The sequence below is a fragment of the Ylistrum balloti genome, unplaced genomic scaffold (genome assembly GCF_031769215.1).
Source record: "Ylistrum balloti isolate Yb309-2 unplaced genomic scaffold, AGI_CSIRO_Ybal_v1 Utg371048, whole genome shotgun sequence".
Taxonomy (NCBI): Eukaryota; Metazoa; Mollusca; class Bivalvia; order Pectinida; family Pectinidae; genus Ylistrum; species Ylistrum balloti.
Genome location: NW_026782580.1, coordinates 112,051 through 129,846, shown reverse-complemented (window position 1 = coordinate 129,846; position 17,796 = coordinate 112,051). Strand labels below are relative to the sequence as shown.

Here is a 17,796-nt window from a genome sequence, read left to right as displayed (position 1 = left end):
TTGATGGGAATATGATATAATTCAACCTGAGAAAAGCATTGCACATAACAATTAATCATTTGACACTAAGCTGAGAGTATGATATGCAAAATATGCGAGTGAAAGTGAACACTAAGTTAACGACAATCAAGAGCCAAAGTGTGAAAAATACACATAAGAATGTGATGTGATATTGCCGCAATGCATTACATGTTTAACATATGCCCAGCTGTGAAATACAGACATTAGTTGTATATGATAGTTCATCTCTCATGTAGCATATCAAACATTTGTCCTTGTAACGTAATGCTACAATATTACTTCTGACGTTCCCATTTTAACATGTAAATCACCGCTCCTTATCTCATTTAGCAGAGCGAAATTAAACCAATCATGCACGTGACGTATTTGCACTTAAGAGTCTCTCGCGCACCATATTTAGCTGTCTTCTCTAAATAACAGTACATGATGTCCTCGTTGACCCTAAGATAAAATATAACCCGCTGTAGCTTGGCCATTGTACCTCCTAGATGCTGTCAAATGCTAAAAGACAATAAGATGTATAACCAGTGAAGTTAAGGTATGATATTCAGACCCCATTAACGACAAACATAATTTTGCATCCCTTGTTTGCATGAATTTTCTGTTATTTGTAATCATAAATTCAATAATTAGAGCGAACATAAATAATTCCCACGGAGACATGAAAAAAGAAAAAAATTGAGAATAAGACCAGGCGTTACGGAAGAATAAGTGTCTTCTGCTCCATCGACGACACCCGCCATGTAAATCTTGGGTATCAAAAGTATGTTTGAAACTCCCTAAGCCTGCCTTTTGTTGGGTACTCCTTTTCGCTAATTTACACGTGTCGATATCCCATCCTCAGTGGGTTCTAGTAATCAAACACGTGGACTGCAAAATGCCGTGTGGACACGATCGTATCTGGCACTCCTACTGTATGTTCTTTAATACATATCTGATTACCTCCTAATCATTTTTTCGTATACGGCAATGTGTCTGATGAAGGAGAAGTTATATTGTATTTGCACATATCGAAGACCAAGGGTACATGCTACCCCTGTAAACCATCGGGCGGAAGTCTTCCCGGTTACTCTCTCGTGACAAGCATCTGTTTTTTCTACTTGGCGTCTGTTTTTATATTTGGGCAACATCCATCATGCTTTGGAGCATGTGTTTGATAAACACATGTTGATATCGTTGATACGGTTGTACCTGTCTGTATGGCATTGTTTATATGATAGCAGTGACAGAAACAATGTTTGTTGGTTTCAGAAGACTTAGCATAATTTCCCATTCAGCACAATATGAAGAATGCATGTGTCTTGTTTCTTCCGACACCTACCAATGTAATTGGTACTTGGTTCATTCTAATGCCAGATTCCAACACGTTACGCTTATCTAGTGTCCTAGGACAATGTCAGTGACCTGTATTTATAATCAATCGTTGGTTCAGTTCGGAAATGAATGGTCTAGTACCTATAAAACTACCAAAACAAACGATTTTCTTTCGAAAAAATAATTAGGCCTAAAGCAATGCATATATGTATTTTTCACATAATATATTACTAGGGTATCTCTATTTGATACCAGGGTTTTGAAAATCGATTTCACACACTACTATAACCTCATTTTGTACTACCGTTAAACAAAGTAAAATTGTTTCCTGTCCATGCTGTAAAACTTCTTCGAAATGACACGTCATCCCATTCGGTCATTACATGACGAACTGCACCATTTGGCATTTTGATAAATGTAGACCATTGTGTGATCACTAGGAGATTAATAACAAGTTCACAAATGATATCGACTTCGTGCTCGCCATAAACACCATATTCTAGAAACAGTATAATAAACTTTCTGTTTGTTACAGAGTTGATGGCACAGCTTGTACAGTGGTTATAGACCATTTCGTACAACAATTAATGTATGTGGCCCTAGAAGGACGAACCAGCTGTAGGATGATGTTTAATCATTGCTTAATCCTATTGTATCTAACTACATATATGTATTTAAAAATGCTAGACATGTGTCTTGTGTAATCAACACCATGGGAAACATGACACAAAGGACAAGAATGCTCTAGCTCAGAAATACAAGGATACTCAGTTTTAATCTAAACACCTTCTGCAATACTAACTTTTTTATTTCTTCAGGGAGGAAATACTCGATAGCCAGGATAAATACAGTCTGGCGAAAAACTATACTATTTGATGTCTTTGTTAAGTAGACGAAGTAAGGCATCTACGATTGTCAACATAACTATTATTCACTTCCCTTAAATCTATATCACAGCCTCATACACCCAAAATATTCTTTAAAAATTCTAACCTGGGCTACCAAAAGACAAACAACATAAGGACATGGCGAAAACATAATAAGAAATATATATCTAAACATATTTTAAAAATGTTGTAAATGAGAGAAAGATTATTTTATATTCTCGTTAAGAATGTAGAAACATCCGATTTTGTAGGTAACGTTATCATTAGTCGACTCTTATAAGCCTTCTTCGTTACATCCTTAAAGTGAAGCGATTGGTAATTAAACGTGGGTTAAAACACAGAAAGACTACATAATATAGCTAGAGGTAGAAACATATATCTGATAAGCGCCGGAGGTCATAAACAACGTACCTCTTCAGTACATCTTCAGTAAACGATGCATTTTAAAAGGGATTCAAAAAGTGTCCAATGAAAAACTAAATTCAACACCTGCCTTCGCGATCTTAAAATAAAAATACAAACCGAAGCAGGTGAAGAAGAATTACGTCACAAAGCCTGCATTTTATGGCCATAAAATCATTCATATCTAATGTTTAAAAGATGCAAAAAGCCGATTCAAAGACACTGGATTTAAGCTCCACAGACATAAAAAAATTATTTGTAAGGCATGTGACATTGTCTATATATTAATGCAAGGCGCGTCTTTCGAAAACAGCTGAACTACTTCAATTGGTTTTAATAACAAATATGTGGATCATATTCTTTCAAGTTCTATGCGTCTTCGATATATTACCTGAAGTTTGTAACAGGATCATTGCAACAGTTCTGATGGAAATGTGAAGATTTTATACGCCTAATATAACGTGAGACCGTCAAGGTGACATTCAGACAGTGAGTTGTTTTCAGTTTTGTGTGATACACTATACCGAAGTGCTCTCAAGTGGATGTTTTCACCGATAATTCGGTTACGCTTTCGAAAGTATTAGCAGTCATTATGTTAAGCTTAACCTGGTGATACATTTCGCATCTCCCTAGCCACCATAATAACACAACCTCATTCAAACTCATCAGCGACTCAGACGGTTTCACAAAGGTTCCAATAGTCAGGTCAAGGTCAAACTCTTATTCTAAGATGGAATATATTTCTATGTAAGGCATTATTTACAGTACACGAAAATTACAATTCTAGTACCTCGATGAACTAGTTAATCTTATATCGCAATGATTGTGTGTTATAGTGGTAACTACATGGAAGCATATGTCAGTTATTCGTCCAAATTCACCATCGTGATCCTGATAAAATGAAGGATTCTTGATAGTTTATAGTACGCAACAGGACTTTTCGACAAACAGGCACATCAAAACGCTTCCAAATATTTTCATAAATTAGAGAAGTTCGCACTTCAGATTTGAACTCGAAACACGTGTAAAACTCTAGGTCGACCTCAGAATCTGCGTGTAAAATTAAGCTTACATGATTGACTGTGTACTTAAAGAGTTATATTGGCCACATTAAAAAAACTAATTCTATCTGCTGGTAAGTTTGACTGAAAGATGAAAAGATATGCATCTTTAAACACCAAATTATAGTCTACTTAATAGTTTTTATCAAAGACAAGCTCAGCTGTTAGTTCAAGTGTTGTCAATCTTCAGTTCGCGTTGTGACATTCCCGTAGATACTGTAATGATACAGAAGCAGACAAGCGATCACTATACGGCTATCTCTTATAACATATTTATTCATTTCAAAGCCTTATCTCTAAGGTTCACTTTCTGTACCAAAGCGTTAAGAATCTGACAAAAAATCGAATGGTCCAAGATTTTACTTCAAAACATGATACGATCATTAAGTAACCACAAAGTTTAGTTTGTATCACTAATGAGAGCATGCTACAGCAGAACTGAATCTTGACGTCAAAGGACAAACATTAAAACTGGTAAAACTTAAAATGTCTTTATCCCAAACTGAAGTACAGAGCTCTATCTTTGGTTATCAAACTCAAAATACTGAAACCAAGAGACGTTCGACCGATTAAACCTGCAAACTCATTTCTTCTTCAACAAAAAATGTTGTTTTGAATACAATTAGAAGCATGCAGTATTTAAATGTTATTTTATACACAGTGCAAACCTTCTGCATACTATTTTTTACTGATTTTCTAGACCATGAATGCATAAAAAATATTATCTCCAAACACACAGCTTTAAAGAAGAAACCTTCTCTTTACAATAAGTTATTCTATGTATACAATCTCTCCGGTGTTTTAGTAAAACAGAAAAAAGACATTTAACAGCGTTATCGGATACGTTTTATGAGACAAGAAACTATTACCAGCGGATGGTTTGGCCATAAACCTATTATGAAGGGAGTGTACATTTATAATATAAGAACAGGTTAACAATTCATAAGGAAGTAGTTGTAATGTCCTCACGCTTCCATCTCACACGGAGATAGTTTTCAATTACACTCCATGAAGGGTTTTAGTAAATGCTTAATTCATTTATGAATTGAGGGGGTCAGTCTCCGCATGCTAGTCACGATTGTATTTCTATTTCAAAACGTAATGTAATACAACATTTTTTGGACAGAGGGCTTAGAAATGCTTAAATAATCTTATCAAATAGTTTAGACAGCACAGATTTATTTTTACAAGGGCTTATACCGTCTTTAAAAGAAATCGTCAAGTACATATGAATTCGTTCTGAACATCATCAGCCATTTTAATCCTGCCAGACAGATCCAAGCTAAAATTCCAACATATAAAACAGAACTTTGGTCTCGAACACAGTCTATGCCAGAGTCCAACTTATAACGACGTGCTGAAAATAGATACAAATTAATAACCCTGTTTGGTGTGTTTCAATTTGACAAATCACAAGAACTGTTTTATGAAGATTCTATAGCAGGCTGTCAAACTGCACAGGTAAACAGATGAAGGTAAATTAAAACACCATGGTCAACTTTTAGAATTTTCATGTTCTTCATTTCAATTTACTTGGATAATATTATTTTCTATTCAGTGATATAAAGTTCGTATTAAATGTCTTTTGTAATGCTTTGCTTTGGGACGTTGTCACTGTCGTGGTTGGCATTTTGAGAGCGTAACATACATATATCATGTCGGATGTGGTCGATGAAGCAAAAGACGCATGTATACTCTTAATATTAACTCCAGTGGTCAAACGTCATGTTTTTTTTAGTTTTCCTGGCTCAGAGAAATAGTTTTATTCAAACTCAGACTTGTGAATTTTCTTGTGAATTTAAATGGAAACTTGCTGATAATATAGCAATTACAATCACGTATACGTGTCTCCGTGTGTCTTAGCTATAAACCTTAGTTCCCCTTTAGGCACTAGATTTAAAATCAAGATCAGACTTATAAATGACGTGTCATTTGATGCCGAAGTATCACATCCTTTGAATACTAATCTATTTTATTCGCTGAGTTCTATATAAAGGCCTGGTAAATATAGTAAATCTTAGAACAACTGTCTGTACCAATCCTTGTGAACAAAATATATTACATGATGTAAGGAAGTTCAACGAAGTGTTCACTCTGAAAATATTTTTAGAGAAATGTTTATTTGTTATTTTGTATATCTGTCATTCAAGAATCGATCTAGCAAGAAATGTGAATGCCAAATGCGGTACTTGTAGGCATCAAAACCTCTCCTATGTGTCCCTACATACGGTACACTGACATAAGTTTCCAACTCTGTTGCATTGTAGTTATAATAGACTTTTCTTTGATACATTCTATTTAAGATATTAATATTTTGTATGTGTTTCCAATATTCTATCTAGTTTAACATCCATATACACAACTTGTTCTATAAACTGTATCAAAATCTTATCTAGCAAATGAATATTTAAAATTTTGAGAGCACTTGAATCTGGAAATGTTTCGGAAAATACGATTGTAAACTCTTACTACATTACGTAAATGTTGTTGTTTGTAGACCGAGCATTAGTTTATTTTTAAAACTCAATTTAAGAATTGCAGTTAAAAAATAATTGCTGATTCTGGAATGTATTACGAACTAGACATTAAAATGTATTTTTTTTGCAAACGTCATGAAAGCACACCAAGACTGTAACAGATAACCACACAGCTTGCTCAAAGTTAGAAATTTTGTTTTGTATTCTCTTCAACCATTTGGATTTGTCAACTAAGCAATATTTCATCTGCTTTTTTCCTACTTTGTCTGTCTCTAAATTGTTCGTACCAATCAATCCTTTAAAACATTTTTAAAAACATGAACTCGAGAACTTTCTACATTGTCAAATACTTTTATTCGTGTTGTTCTTTTCAAGATTATAGTCATCAGAAACATAGGTTCCACCACGTTTAAATAACGAAAGGTGGCAAAATGACTAGTATTAAAGTTGCAGTTAATCTTTCCAGGTCAGTGTGGTGGGTTATATTCTTCGTAATGAGCATTTACACGGGTGCAAGAAAAGTACTTGTTTACTATAGAAACACCATGAATTCTGGGTTAGAGTGTTGAAGACGATATAATCCTTGTCTGATTGTGTCTGTGCATGTCGGGCTTTACACTGTAATGACTTGATTTGAAGCAGGTTCTGACTTATCTTAGGCGTGAAACTTAACACAGCATCAAAGGGTATTATCTTCACCTCGACCGAATTACTGGACCATGGCGAATACGGGGTTACATAGAAAGGCACTGCCAAAGTTAACTCTTGTATTGAACTTACCATATTTAATCTCAGCAATTGAATACAGCACTTGCTCACAAACAAAAAACAACATCATTGCACCACTTTTTTTTTAGAAACTTAGATATTATCTTGCTAAGATCATTTAAAACTTTTGTCTTATTTATATCTCCAAACCAAGAAAAGAATCGAAACATCCACACATAAGGGCAAGAAAGAAAGAAAAAGAAAAAAAGGAAAGAAAGCAAGAAAGAAAGGGAAATAAGAAAGACCAGGTTAATATGCTAACAGATGGTTTTCTATTTTGAAGGTTTTACTGCTTTGGCTTCCATTTTTAATGCTGAGTAAGAAGCAGGCCGTGATCGTTACAGCCCTATTGCATGATTTGTTACAGGTAGTTAGTAAAGCATGATCAAGCTATATTAAATATCGATCTATCTCTGCCAAGAAACTGCACACAACAAACAAGGCGGTGCCAGTCATTTCAAAAAAATAGAAAAAAAAACTTTGATCATCAACCGACATTGCTGCCATCAATGCTACAATTATAAACCCCTCAGACAGCCTTGAGATTTATATTATTGTATAATATTTAGATTAGTTGACCTCGCCAATGCCAAAGTTTGCCAAAAACCACATCGCTGTAGGAGTATCAAAGAGAATCAAGTGATACCCTCTTCCTCCTCAACACTCCCTCTTCCTCAATTCCTTAAACACGTTACATACAAAATGTATTTGAAGAGGAAATATGAGACAAGGGTGACATTACGGCCAGTCAAGTTTAATGCCAACATTTTAAAAGGGATTTCATTTTACAGTTGAAATTAAGTGTTCTTGAGAGGTTCGGTCATTGGTTAATAAAACAGAAGAGGTTACGTAATTTCTGAAACAATGATGGTATAAAATATTGATATCATGACCAGTGTATATACATAAAATTCAATGAGGTCCCGATCCCAGTCATATAACTACAGTATTATATACCGAAGACAAGCGTCTATACCACCACGATTGGAAACAGGTGTGAGCGTTTGATTGAGATCGACTAATTTAATTACAGACATCAAGTACATGGAGTGCACGCTACATATGTAGTCGCACTGATGTTAATTAACACAAAACATATTCGGTTACAGGTCGATGTTCAGGAGAACCATCGACCAAGGCCTTGCCAGGTGGGCAACTGAATGACTTATGTTTTTTCTAAACATAACATGCCAACATTGTTATTTTTTTCCAAAAATTGTTGCTTTTGCGTTACAAAAATTAATCAAGTTTAAAGTCGTTACAAAAATTGTTATTTTGATATGATACAAAAACGAAAATGTTCAAGTGAACAAAATTGCAGAACCCTGAAATTACCTTCAAATGTCTGGGGTGTATAATGGAGTTGTCATGAGTTAGACTGGAAGGAATATACTTTTTTCAGACCTGTTTTTGAGGTACGTCCGGCATTTTCCAAACATAGATAACAGATAATGTAATTTCTGATAAGACGATAAAGGTAAGGCCACACATACTAAGGAACATTGAAGGTGGGGTTGGTAGGTGCGGGGTTGGTGTCGGGACCAGATTCTACAAAGGTACCTTTTGTGACTTGTATACCAATAAGAACGTGAATATGTCATTCATATACCACTCTGAATGGTTGTTTTGTAAACTGTAACTACACCAAAAGGGCACATTCCTACCAAATCTGTCACATCACATATTTGCTGAGATTCCAAACGATGGTTGCAGTTAGGTGAGATTCCTATCACAGCAATGGCTTGTTTGATAATAGATTTGTGTACAATTATTGTGATTTCGCGGTAGGATGAATCCTTATTACATCTGATGAACGAATAGACAGATGGAACTCCTGATAGTGTTTATTCATTTGGCTTACTTACAACAATCGCAATGTAAGCATTAGCCTGTCTATGTTCATATGTTGCCCAGGTTCCATTGATTTTGAATCTGAGGAAAGATTTCGTTAACATGTCGAAACTTTGCTGTCTTTGTTACCGAACGAAAGGCTCGTGTACTTCCTTGTACACATTGATCTACTTCAAAAATTATGATGGTGTATCATTCAACGGATCATGATATGTAATATTATAGTCAATATCCTTGTGTTATTATCATATTTCCGATTGCCCACTTCACCACACGCCACTTCGGCGGGATGGATGACCAAGACAGGACGTTCCTCTTCCAGAAGGCCACCTTACTACATACAGCATTTAGACAAGAAATATTTCCTGTTAAAGCAGTGGGCGAGTTCTTCACACATTGTGAGCAGTATCGGACAATCAATATAGCAGACTTGGTACTAAAATAAAAATACACGCTAGTTATCCTTCATGCCGTTTGCGATGTTAACGTTGTGTTCGCTCTAATCGAAACCAATGATGTTAACAAATTGGAAGAGGAATGTTATATAAAGTGTCGTGGTAGAGTTCCAAGTTGTTAGAGAGAGGCTTGGTTGTGGAAAGAAATGTTTTACTGTGTGTATACCAGAATTAGCCGAGATTAAAGTTATATTATACTATAAAAAATATGTAAACTACTGATATTTATGATAACAGGATGTTAGGGCTCGGTGTGTCAACACAGATGTTCGATAAAAGGCGGAGAACCTACAGCGTTGATTTTGATATATATCATACAGTGTATGTGTAGTTGATAAATTGATAATTATCTGACCTAGTGTCTCCCCCGTGATGGCCATCATATAGTGATGGTCTGGATCATCACATCGAACAGATGGCGAGATTTCTGACATCGTAAACAAAATCAATAAACAATATTGTTAATTGTCGTCTGCTTTGAAGAAAATTTTCTCTCTTTTCATTGATAGATATAAACTTGCCTTATTCCTGTTTTCTATATATATACGTAAAACAAAGGAGAAAAATATTTTAAAGTAAGTCGATAACAATCCCCAAGCCTTAGTTTCAGTATTGTCTGGTGGTTATCAAATAATTGTGTGGGAAAGATTCGAGGTATGGTCATGATGGCGAAAAAAAGCAACAGATAGGAATTTATAGCAAAGAAAAAAGAATTCTGTACAAAAAATAGCTAGTTTATTGCGAAGAAAACAGCTTTTATTAAATAGCACTTCATGAAGACAACAATATTAATGGCAGAAAAAGAAACTTTCTATAACAAAGAAAATCGGTAGACTTGTATGATGGAGAAAAAGAAAACTTCTATGACAAAGAAACATGTCGGTATTTCTTGCTTTCAATGATGAAAAAAAGTATTTTTCAATTAATACGACGCGGATGTCTATCACAAAAAAGAGACTCCTACAAATGTTTTCTTTTGGACAGAAAGTCGTGATATAACAACAAGGTTATTCATTACAGACACTGAAGGTAAATATCGACCACCTAGGTTGATTTAGTTGTCTTACAACCGTTCTTTTTTAACACGTACGTAATCGTACTATCAGAATAGTGTTGTAAAGTAGATAGAATTTATGTCGGTGTATAGTTACAGTCAGTACATTCTATAACACGACTAGATCGTCTGTTTTATGGTTGGTTCAGCAACATTAACTCTACATAGTAGGTTTTCACTTTAATTCCAGATTATGATACGTTCAGTATACGAACGCGAGACATTTACATGTCTGTATTGTTAAGATCTCACGAATGTTCCGATACTACACTGGGTGAATCAGGCGACGTGACAGAGCAAAACTCGTTAAAACATCAAATTAGAGATTATACATACACCAATAGTAGCAGCATTGAGTTAAAATAACAATATATGTTTAAAATTGTCTACATTGAGTTATAATTAAAATATCTGCTCAACGTTGAGCTGTAATAACAATATCTGTTTAAAATTGTCTACATTGAGTTATAATAAAAATATCTGTTCAACATTGAGCTATAATAACAATATCTGTTCAACATTGAGCTATAATAACAATATCTGTTCAACATTGTCAACATTGAGCTGTAATAACAATATCTGTTCAACGTTGAGCTGTAATAACAATATCTGTTTAAAATTGTCTACATTGAGTTATAATAAAAATATCTGTTCAACATTGAGCTGTAATAACAATATCTGTTTAAAATTGTCTACATTGAGTTATAATAAAAATATCTGTTCAACATTGAGCTATAATAACAATATCTGTTCAACATTGAGCTATAATAACAATATCTGTTCAACATTGTCAACATTGAGCTGTAATAACAATATCTGTTCAACATTGAGCTGTAATAACAATATCTGTTGAACATCGAGCTATAATAACAATATCTGTTCAACATTGAGCTAGTGTATTAATATCTGTTCAACATTGAGCTAGTGTATCAATATCTGTTCAACATTGAGCTAGTGTATCAATATCTGTTCAACATTGAGCTAGTGTATCAATATCTGAACAAAATTCTAACCAAACAAAAAGAATTCAATTAGGCACAAAAATAAAAAGGAATCCATTTATAAAGAGAAGCGAGATAAGGAATACATTAATAAAGAGAAGCGAGATAAGGAATCAATTTATAAAGAGAAGCGAGATAAGGAATATATTTATACAGAGAAGCGAGATAAGGAATATATTTATAAAGAGAAGCGAGATAAGGAATATATTTATAAAGAGAAGCGAGATAAGGAATATATTTATACAGAGAAGCGATATAAGGAATCAATTTATAAAGAGAAGCGAGATAAGGAATACATTAATAAAGAGAAGCGAGATAAGGAATATATTTATAAAGAGAAGCGAGATAAGGAGAAGCGAGATAAGGAATATTTTATAAAGAGAAGCGAGATAAGGAATATATTTATAAAGAGAAGCGATATAAGGAATATATTTATAAAGAGAAGCGAGATAAGGAATACATTAATAAAGAGAAGCGAGATAAGGAATATATTTATACAGAGAAGCGAGATAAGGAATACATTAATAAAGAGAAGCGAGATAAGGAATATATTAATAAAGAGAAGCGAGACAAGGAATCAATTTATAAAGAGAAGCGAGATACGGAATATATTTATAAAGAGAAGCGAGACAAGGAATCAATTTATAAAGAGAAGCGAGATATGGGTGTCTAGATGTATTGACAATCGATCCTTCTTTTGATCGAGACATCTTTAGTGACTTCTTCAGGTCAGTTTATTTTTTCCTCACACGACATAAAATCACCTTTATTTGTGAAATGTAATCAATTTTGAAAAGAAAAGACACAAACTTATATTTCAAAAAAATATATAGATATAATATTTATAAACATTATGATATTTTTGTAAACCTATACGACCTATTCAGATCATGTAACCTATGTTGACTCTGTATGACGCAAGTTGACCCTGGAGGATTATGTTGACCCAGCGTGACCTACGTTAACTCTATATACAATATATGTTGGCCCTGTATGACGTAAGTTGACCCTGGAGGATTATGTTGACCCAGTGTACCCTACGTTAACTCTATATACAATATATGTTGGCCCTGTATGACGTAAGCTGACCCTGGAGGATTATGTTGATCCAGTGTACCCTACGTTAACTCTATATACGATATATGTTGGCCCTGTATGACGTAAGTTGGCCCTGGAGGATTATGTTGACCCAGTGTAACCTACGTTAACTCTATATAAGATACATGTTGGCCCTGTATGACGTACGTTGATCCTGTAGGATTATGTTGACCCTGTATGGTGAACATTGGACCTGTGTGATTTTGTTGACGCAGTGTGACGTACGTTGACCCTATGTGACCTCTGTCGGCGCAATTTGATGATAGTTGACTCTATATGACGTATGTCGACGCTATGTGGTGTTCGTTGATCCTATATTGATCCTATATGACCTGTGTCGACGCAGTGTGATGTACGTTGACCCTATGTGACCTCTGTCGACGTAGTGTGATATACGTTGACCCTATGTGACCTCTGTCGGCGCAGTGTGATGTTAGTTGACTCTATATGACGTATGTTGACGCTATGTGATGTTCGTTGATGCTATATTGATCCTATATGACCTGTGTCGAAGCAGTGTGATGTACGTTGACCCTATGTGACCTCTGTCGACGCTATGTGATGATCGTTGACCCTATGTGACCTCTGTCGAGGCAGTGTGGTGTACGTTGACCCTATGTGACCTCTGTCGACGCAGTGTGATGTATGTTGACCCTATGTGACCTCTGTCAACGCAGCATGATCTAATGTGGTGTACGTTGACCTTATTTGGCCGACGTCGACGCAAAGTGATATACGTTGACGCATTGCTATCTACTATGACGACGCAGTGTGATGTACGTTGACCCTATGTGACCTCTGTCGACGCAGTGCGATGTACGTTGACTCTGGTGACCTCTGTCGGCGCAGTGTGATGTACGTTGACCCTATGTGACCTCTGTCGAGGCAGTGTGGTGTACGTTGACCCTATGTGACCTCTGTCGACGTAGTGTGATGTACGTTGACCCTATGTGATCTATGTCGACGCTATGTGATGTTCGTTGACCCTATGTGACCTCTGTCGAGGCAGTGTGGTGTACGTTGACCCTATGTGATCTATGTCGACGCTATGTGAGGTTCGTTGACCCTATGTGACCTCTGTCGAGGCAGTGTGATGTACGTTGACCCTAAATGACCTATGTCGACGCTATGTGATGTTCGTTGACCCTATGTAACCTATGTCGACGCAGTGTGATCTGCTTACCTTTTCTGACTATGTTGACCCACTATGGACCCCGAGATATGCCCTAGAAAACTAACGTTGACGCTATATAATATTAAGTTATTGACTATGCATGACCCTAGTTGCCTATATGACAGTTGTGACGGATCTTAGAAAATAAAAATCTCTTCTCAAAAATCATAATCTCACGTCTAGGTTTATTAGATTCAGAACAGATAATTAAGGCAGAACAGTTAAGGGTGTATGCTAGTTTTCCATGAAATACAATTCGTTTCCATTTCAATTCAATCCTTATAAATATAAACAGGCAATCTAATGTTCATTAATTTTGTTGTTACACTATGTAAATGTATTTTACAGTTATATCTGTTCGTATATATGCATGCTAAACTCCATCTCGTTTAACGTATTCTGCTACATGCCCACAAGCTTTTGAATATATTACGTAGTTTCAATCTAAATTCAGATGATTAAATCCAAGCCCTGTCTCTGTGTAGTTAAAAGTTGGACAGATACCAAACACGGAAATTTAGAGAGTGCAATTACCGTAAATCAGTTTAGTTATACCTGAATAACCTAGAAAGACCATGTGATCTATAACTCCAGGCTGTTCCTCGTCTAAACTATCATAGCCCTTTTACACTGCAAAGTACCGGGTACGGCAGTAAGATTGTGACAATATCACTTTCTCTTCATCTCTCGTGAAAAACTGTGAACCGAAGTCATACAAGGATATTGGGCAATATCAATAAGAAATTAACTATTCAAACGTATCATGCGCTCTGTTTATCAGTACAGAAGCAGAATATACGTTCATCGTCAGTATACGGTCGATGTTTTTTCTTTTTTTTTATGTCGGTCGTTCCGTAGTATTCATATTGTGCAACATCTGCCTGCACCCAGAGTGCACTCGAGATACCTCATGTTGTCATTTACACGTGTCGGTTTCATGGAGTTTGAATACTCTCTGACACTTTGAGTATAGGAACACGTATCTAGTTAGTTCCTGCTGAACCCAGGAACCGAATGATGAGTGTACTTTCGGAACCCCCCTTCCTATTCATCGTCGAGAATTATGAACAGAGCAAGGTATTTTTCAGACGAAGAACGCGATGGAACGCACGCGCACTTTTGAAGTATAGCAACTGTTAATACGTCATTACATCAATAAACATATACGTCCCACAGTTAATCATAATTTAACTACGGTTTCGCATATGGCGGTCTGGTGCGGACAAGGAAATATAAACGTTTTCCCAACCGGCTGGAGCTCACTCCTTATACACTAAAACGACACACCAAGCCACAAGATGAGGCTATCCAACACACAAAGCACGCTCTCACACATGGGATAGGTGACTATTAACTTTTACAACTTTAAGTAAGGGAGCGTACTATTTTATTCGTCATGTACAACGAGAATACTTGTGAACATCTAAAAACCTCCATTCATATGTACGCCACCTACACACATACATTCTGCGTACAATTTCATTCACAACATTATACAAAACAGGCGCGGGCGATCGATCTGATTCTCGTGCTAGAATGTCACTGGTGCGTATTAGGTTCTCGATTTCTGAGGTCATTTCGGGTCACAGTCAGGTTTAGGGGGTTTAATGTTTTCCATTGTGCTAAGCCTGATTTAGATCAAGAAGCATGTAGTTTTGTCTGCCAGGGATCACGAACGAGTGAATTCATAGTCTATTTGGTATCGACCCTGTGCCCAGGACGAAGTAGAATAATACTTGGCTTGATTAAGGGGATTCATCATGTCTAACGTTTATATGTATCACAATCACTAAACTTTGAATGTGGTATTGTGCTTGTTTTCTTGCACGATTCAAACTCAATGGTATTTTCCATGCAATTATTAAGACATGATATACCTTGTCTATTCAGCTTTAATTACATAATTTGAAGCTAACAAGGTACCATGGAAAATATTAACAATATACATACTTACACTTCCATGTGTCATAAACATACTTATGTATGAATGTTCGTGTTGTTTATTTAAAGATGTACTTGAAGTAAACGTTTTGTATAGCTGTGACATGTGCTATGTAGAATACATTCCCTTGTACTATACTTCTATTAGTAGAGCCACGATTACACACACACACTGGTAATAATACATACACAATACACCTTACGGATGCCATATAGTATTATCAATGACACGAGTTATCATTGTGAGATCACAAATTGCACAGGTGCACTTCTGTCTACATTCTATTAGGTAATGACAGCCTGCACGTAAACGACATTCAGAAATATTTACCTAGACACAAGTCTACTATTCTATAACACGTGTGCAGTATTGTTCTGTGTGAGTATTGAGATATACAATTTTAATTACGTCTTTAACCGCATTTTATTATAACAAAATTACTGAATGACATCTTGAGGTACCCCCATGAAACAAATCATTACGACACATGTAGGACACGAGAATTAAACAAGACAGGTATTTATGTTTTTTATCATATTGGTCATGCTTGGTTCGTACACAACAGTAATACTGTTTTGCTATGTGTGTATCGATTGATAAATGAACTTAATAAATCGTACTTACCCGAACACAGAATGGTGAGGATGAACCATGATTTCAGGTAGGTCACGTTATTCCATAACCTCGATGAAACACATACACACATTTTAACTCCTGCACGTCAGAAGTTCTACAAGAGAACTGAGGAGTGAGTCATACAACGTAACGTTTAATCATGAATTGAGTGGTGGGTCCCTCGGCGATAGTCTTTACCGGTCTGCTACCAATATCATAACACAGCCGGATATACGTCACAAACCGCCCAGTCTCAACTGAAAAAGAGCATGTATATATGACAGTTATTAGGAAAAATTGATCTGTCGGTAGTATATTGAGTTTATAAAGAGAGCGGGTCAGACTGTTGTCCGTGTAGGCATCGCGTGCTGCTCATATATATATTAAGTCTGTCAAATCTGCACGCTCTAGTTAGTGGAGTCCTAAGTATGGAATCACCGCAGCGTCAGCGCTGGACCAGCTGGCGCACTAATCATGTGTGTGTTGTTGTTTTGTTCTTTTTTTAAAGAAAAGACACATGGTAAGATTTTTGATCTATTTGTTTATTTACAGACAAGGGAGAGGATAGAGTCAGTTTGACACCTGCTGAGTAAAAGTACTTTCTATAGACAGAAAATGATGATATTTGAATGAATGGCCTTTTTTAACAAAGGTTTTTTTCAATAAGAACATGTATATAACCACTACATACACAGTTGTAAATTGCTTCATTCTAGTCCGTAAATCAAACTACCCCCACATGCTACATATCTCTCGTATAAAACAATGTTCTGTCACACGGACAAGTGACCAATGATGAAATTAAGTTTGTTGGTATTTGGGTGTATTAACCTTTATGCACCCTCGGCAGTTGTACTCTTGGGTTGTCAGACTGATCTGCATATGTCTAATTGTATTTGTACTTCATCTCACACCTAATCGCAGTGTCCCTTATACTCACCTATGTGGAAGGAACGACAACTATGAACAGTGTTGGTGGGAAACAAAGCATCATAAAGTACCTAGACTACTACAACGATTAATTATTCTCTGTAGAATCTGTGAAACACGTGCATGTATTCATAAATTTTGTTTCATAAAGTATAAAATTCTGAATGGACTGATTTACATACACAGTGCAGGTTTATGTGTTTAGTGACGTCATTATAAGTGTACAGTAATGGATGTCTTCCCGTGGCACCACTGCAAGTCTGTGAGGTGAATGTTTCGCCGGGATGTTCCAGGTCTTAATCACGTTTAAATCTTTCTATGTTCTGTGGGATTCATTATCACTGCCGGTTTGGTAGTTTGTACAATGTGTAAGACAACAGTCGGCATCCTCTCCTATCATAGCTTAGCGCTAGGTGCAACAAAGTGTCGACCAAAAGTTAAGGTGACTTTTTGTGTAAATAGAATGCCACACTTGTTTTAGACAGTCAGACATTCATCCATGAACATCTGGTTAACATAGTCTACTCGGATATTCGTTTATATATCCCATTGGTGACAATCTATTTAGTATTTGTTGCAGGGTTAGATAAGTTTGGCAATGGCCTAATATGGCATCAGTTTCGACAGGTAGTGTCTTGGTAACAGTGTGGATAGGGAGCCTGAAGTTGGTCCCTAGTTTCACTTAACAAAACCGGAACTAGGAACCAGATCTTGGTTCCATTTAAGTTAAAAACTTGAGTATGGAT

General features: G+C 36.0%; 1 protein-coding gene across 1 annotated transcript in view; it reads right to left on the bottom strand.

Annotated features, from left to right (window-relative positions):
• The window catches only part of LOC132560307 (uncharacterized), a 44,792-nt gene extending 28,311 nt beyond the window's left edge, over positions 1-16,481 (bottom strand). The window contains exon 1 of the mRNA XM_060224975.1: positions 16,130-16,481. Coding sequence (XP_060080958.1) covers positions 16,130-16,211 — 82 coding nt within the window. The 5' untranslated portion in view covers positions 16,212-16,481. The remainder of the gene's footprint in view (positions 1-16,129) is intronic.
• Between the last annotated feature and the right edge of the window lie 1,315 nt (positions 16,482-17,796).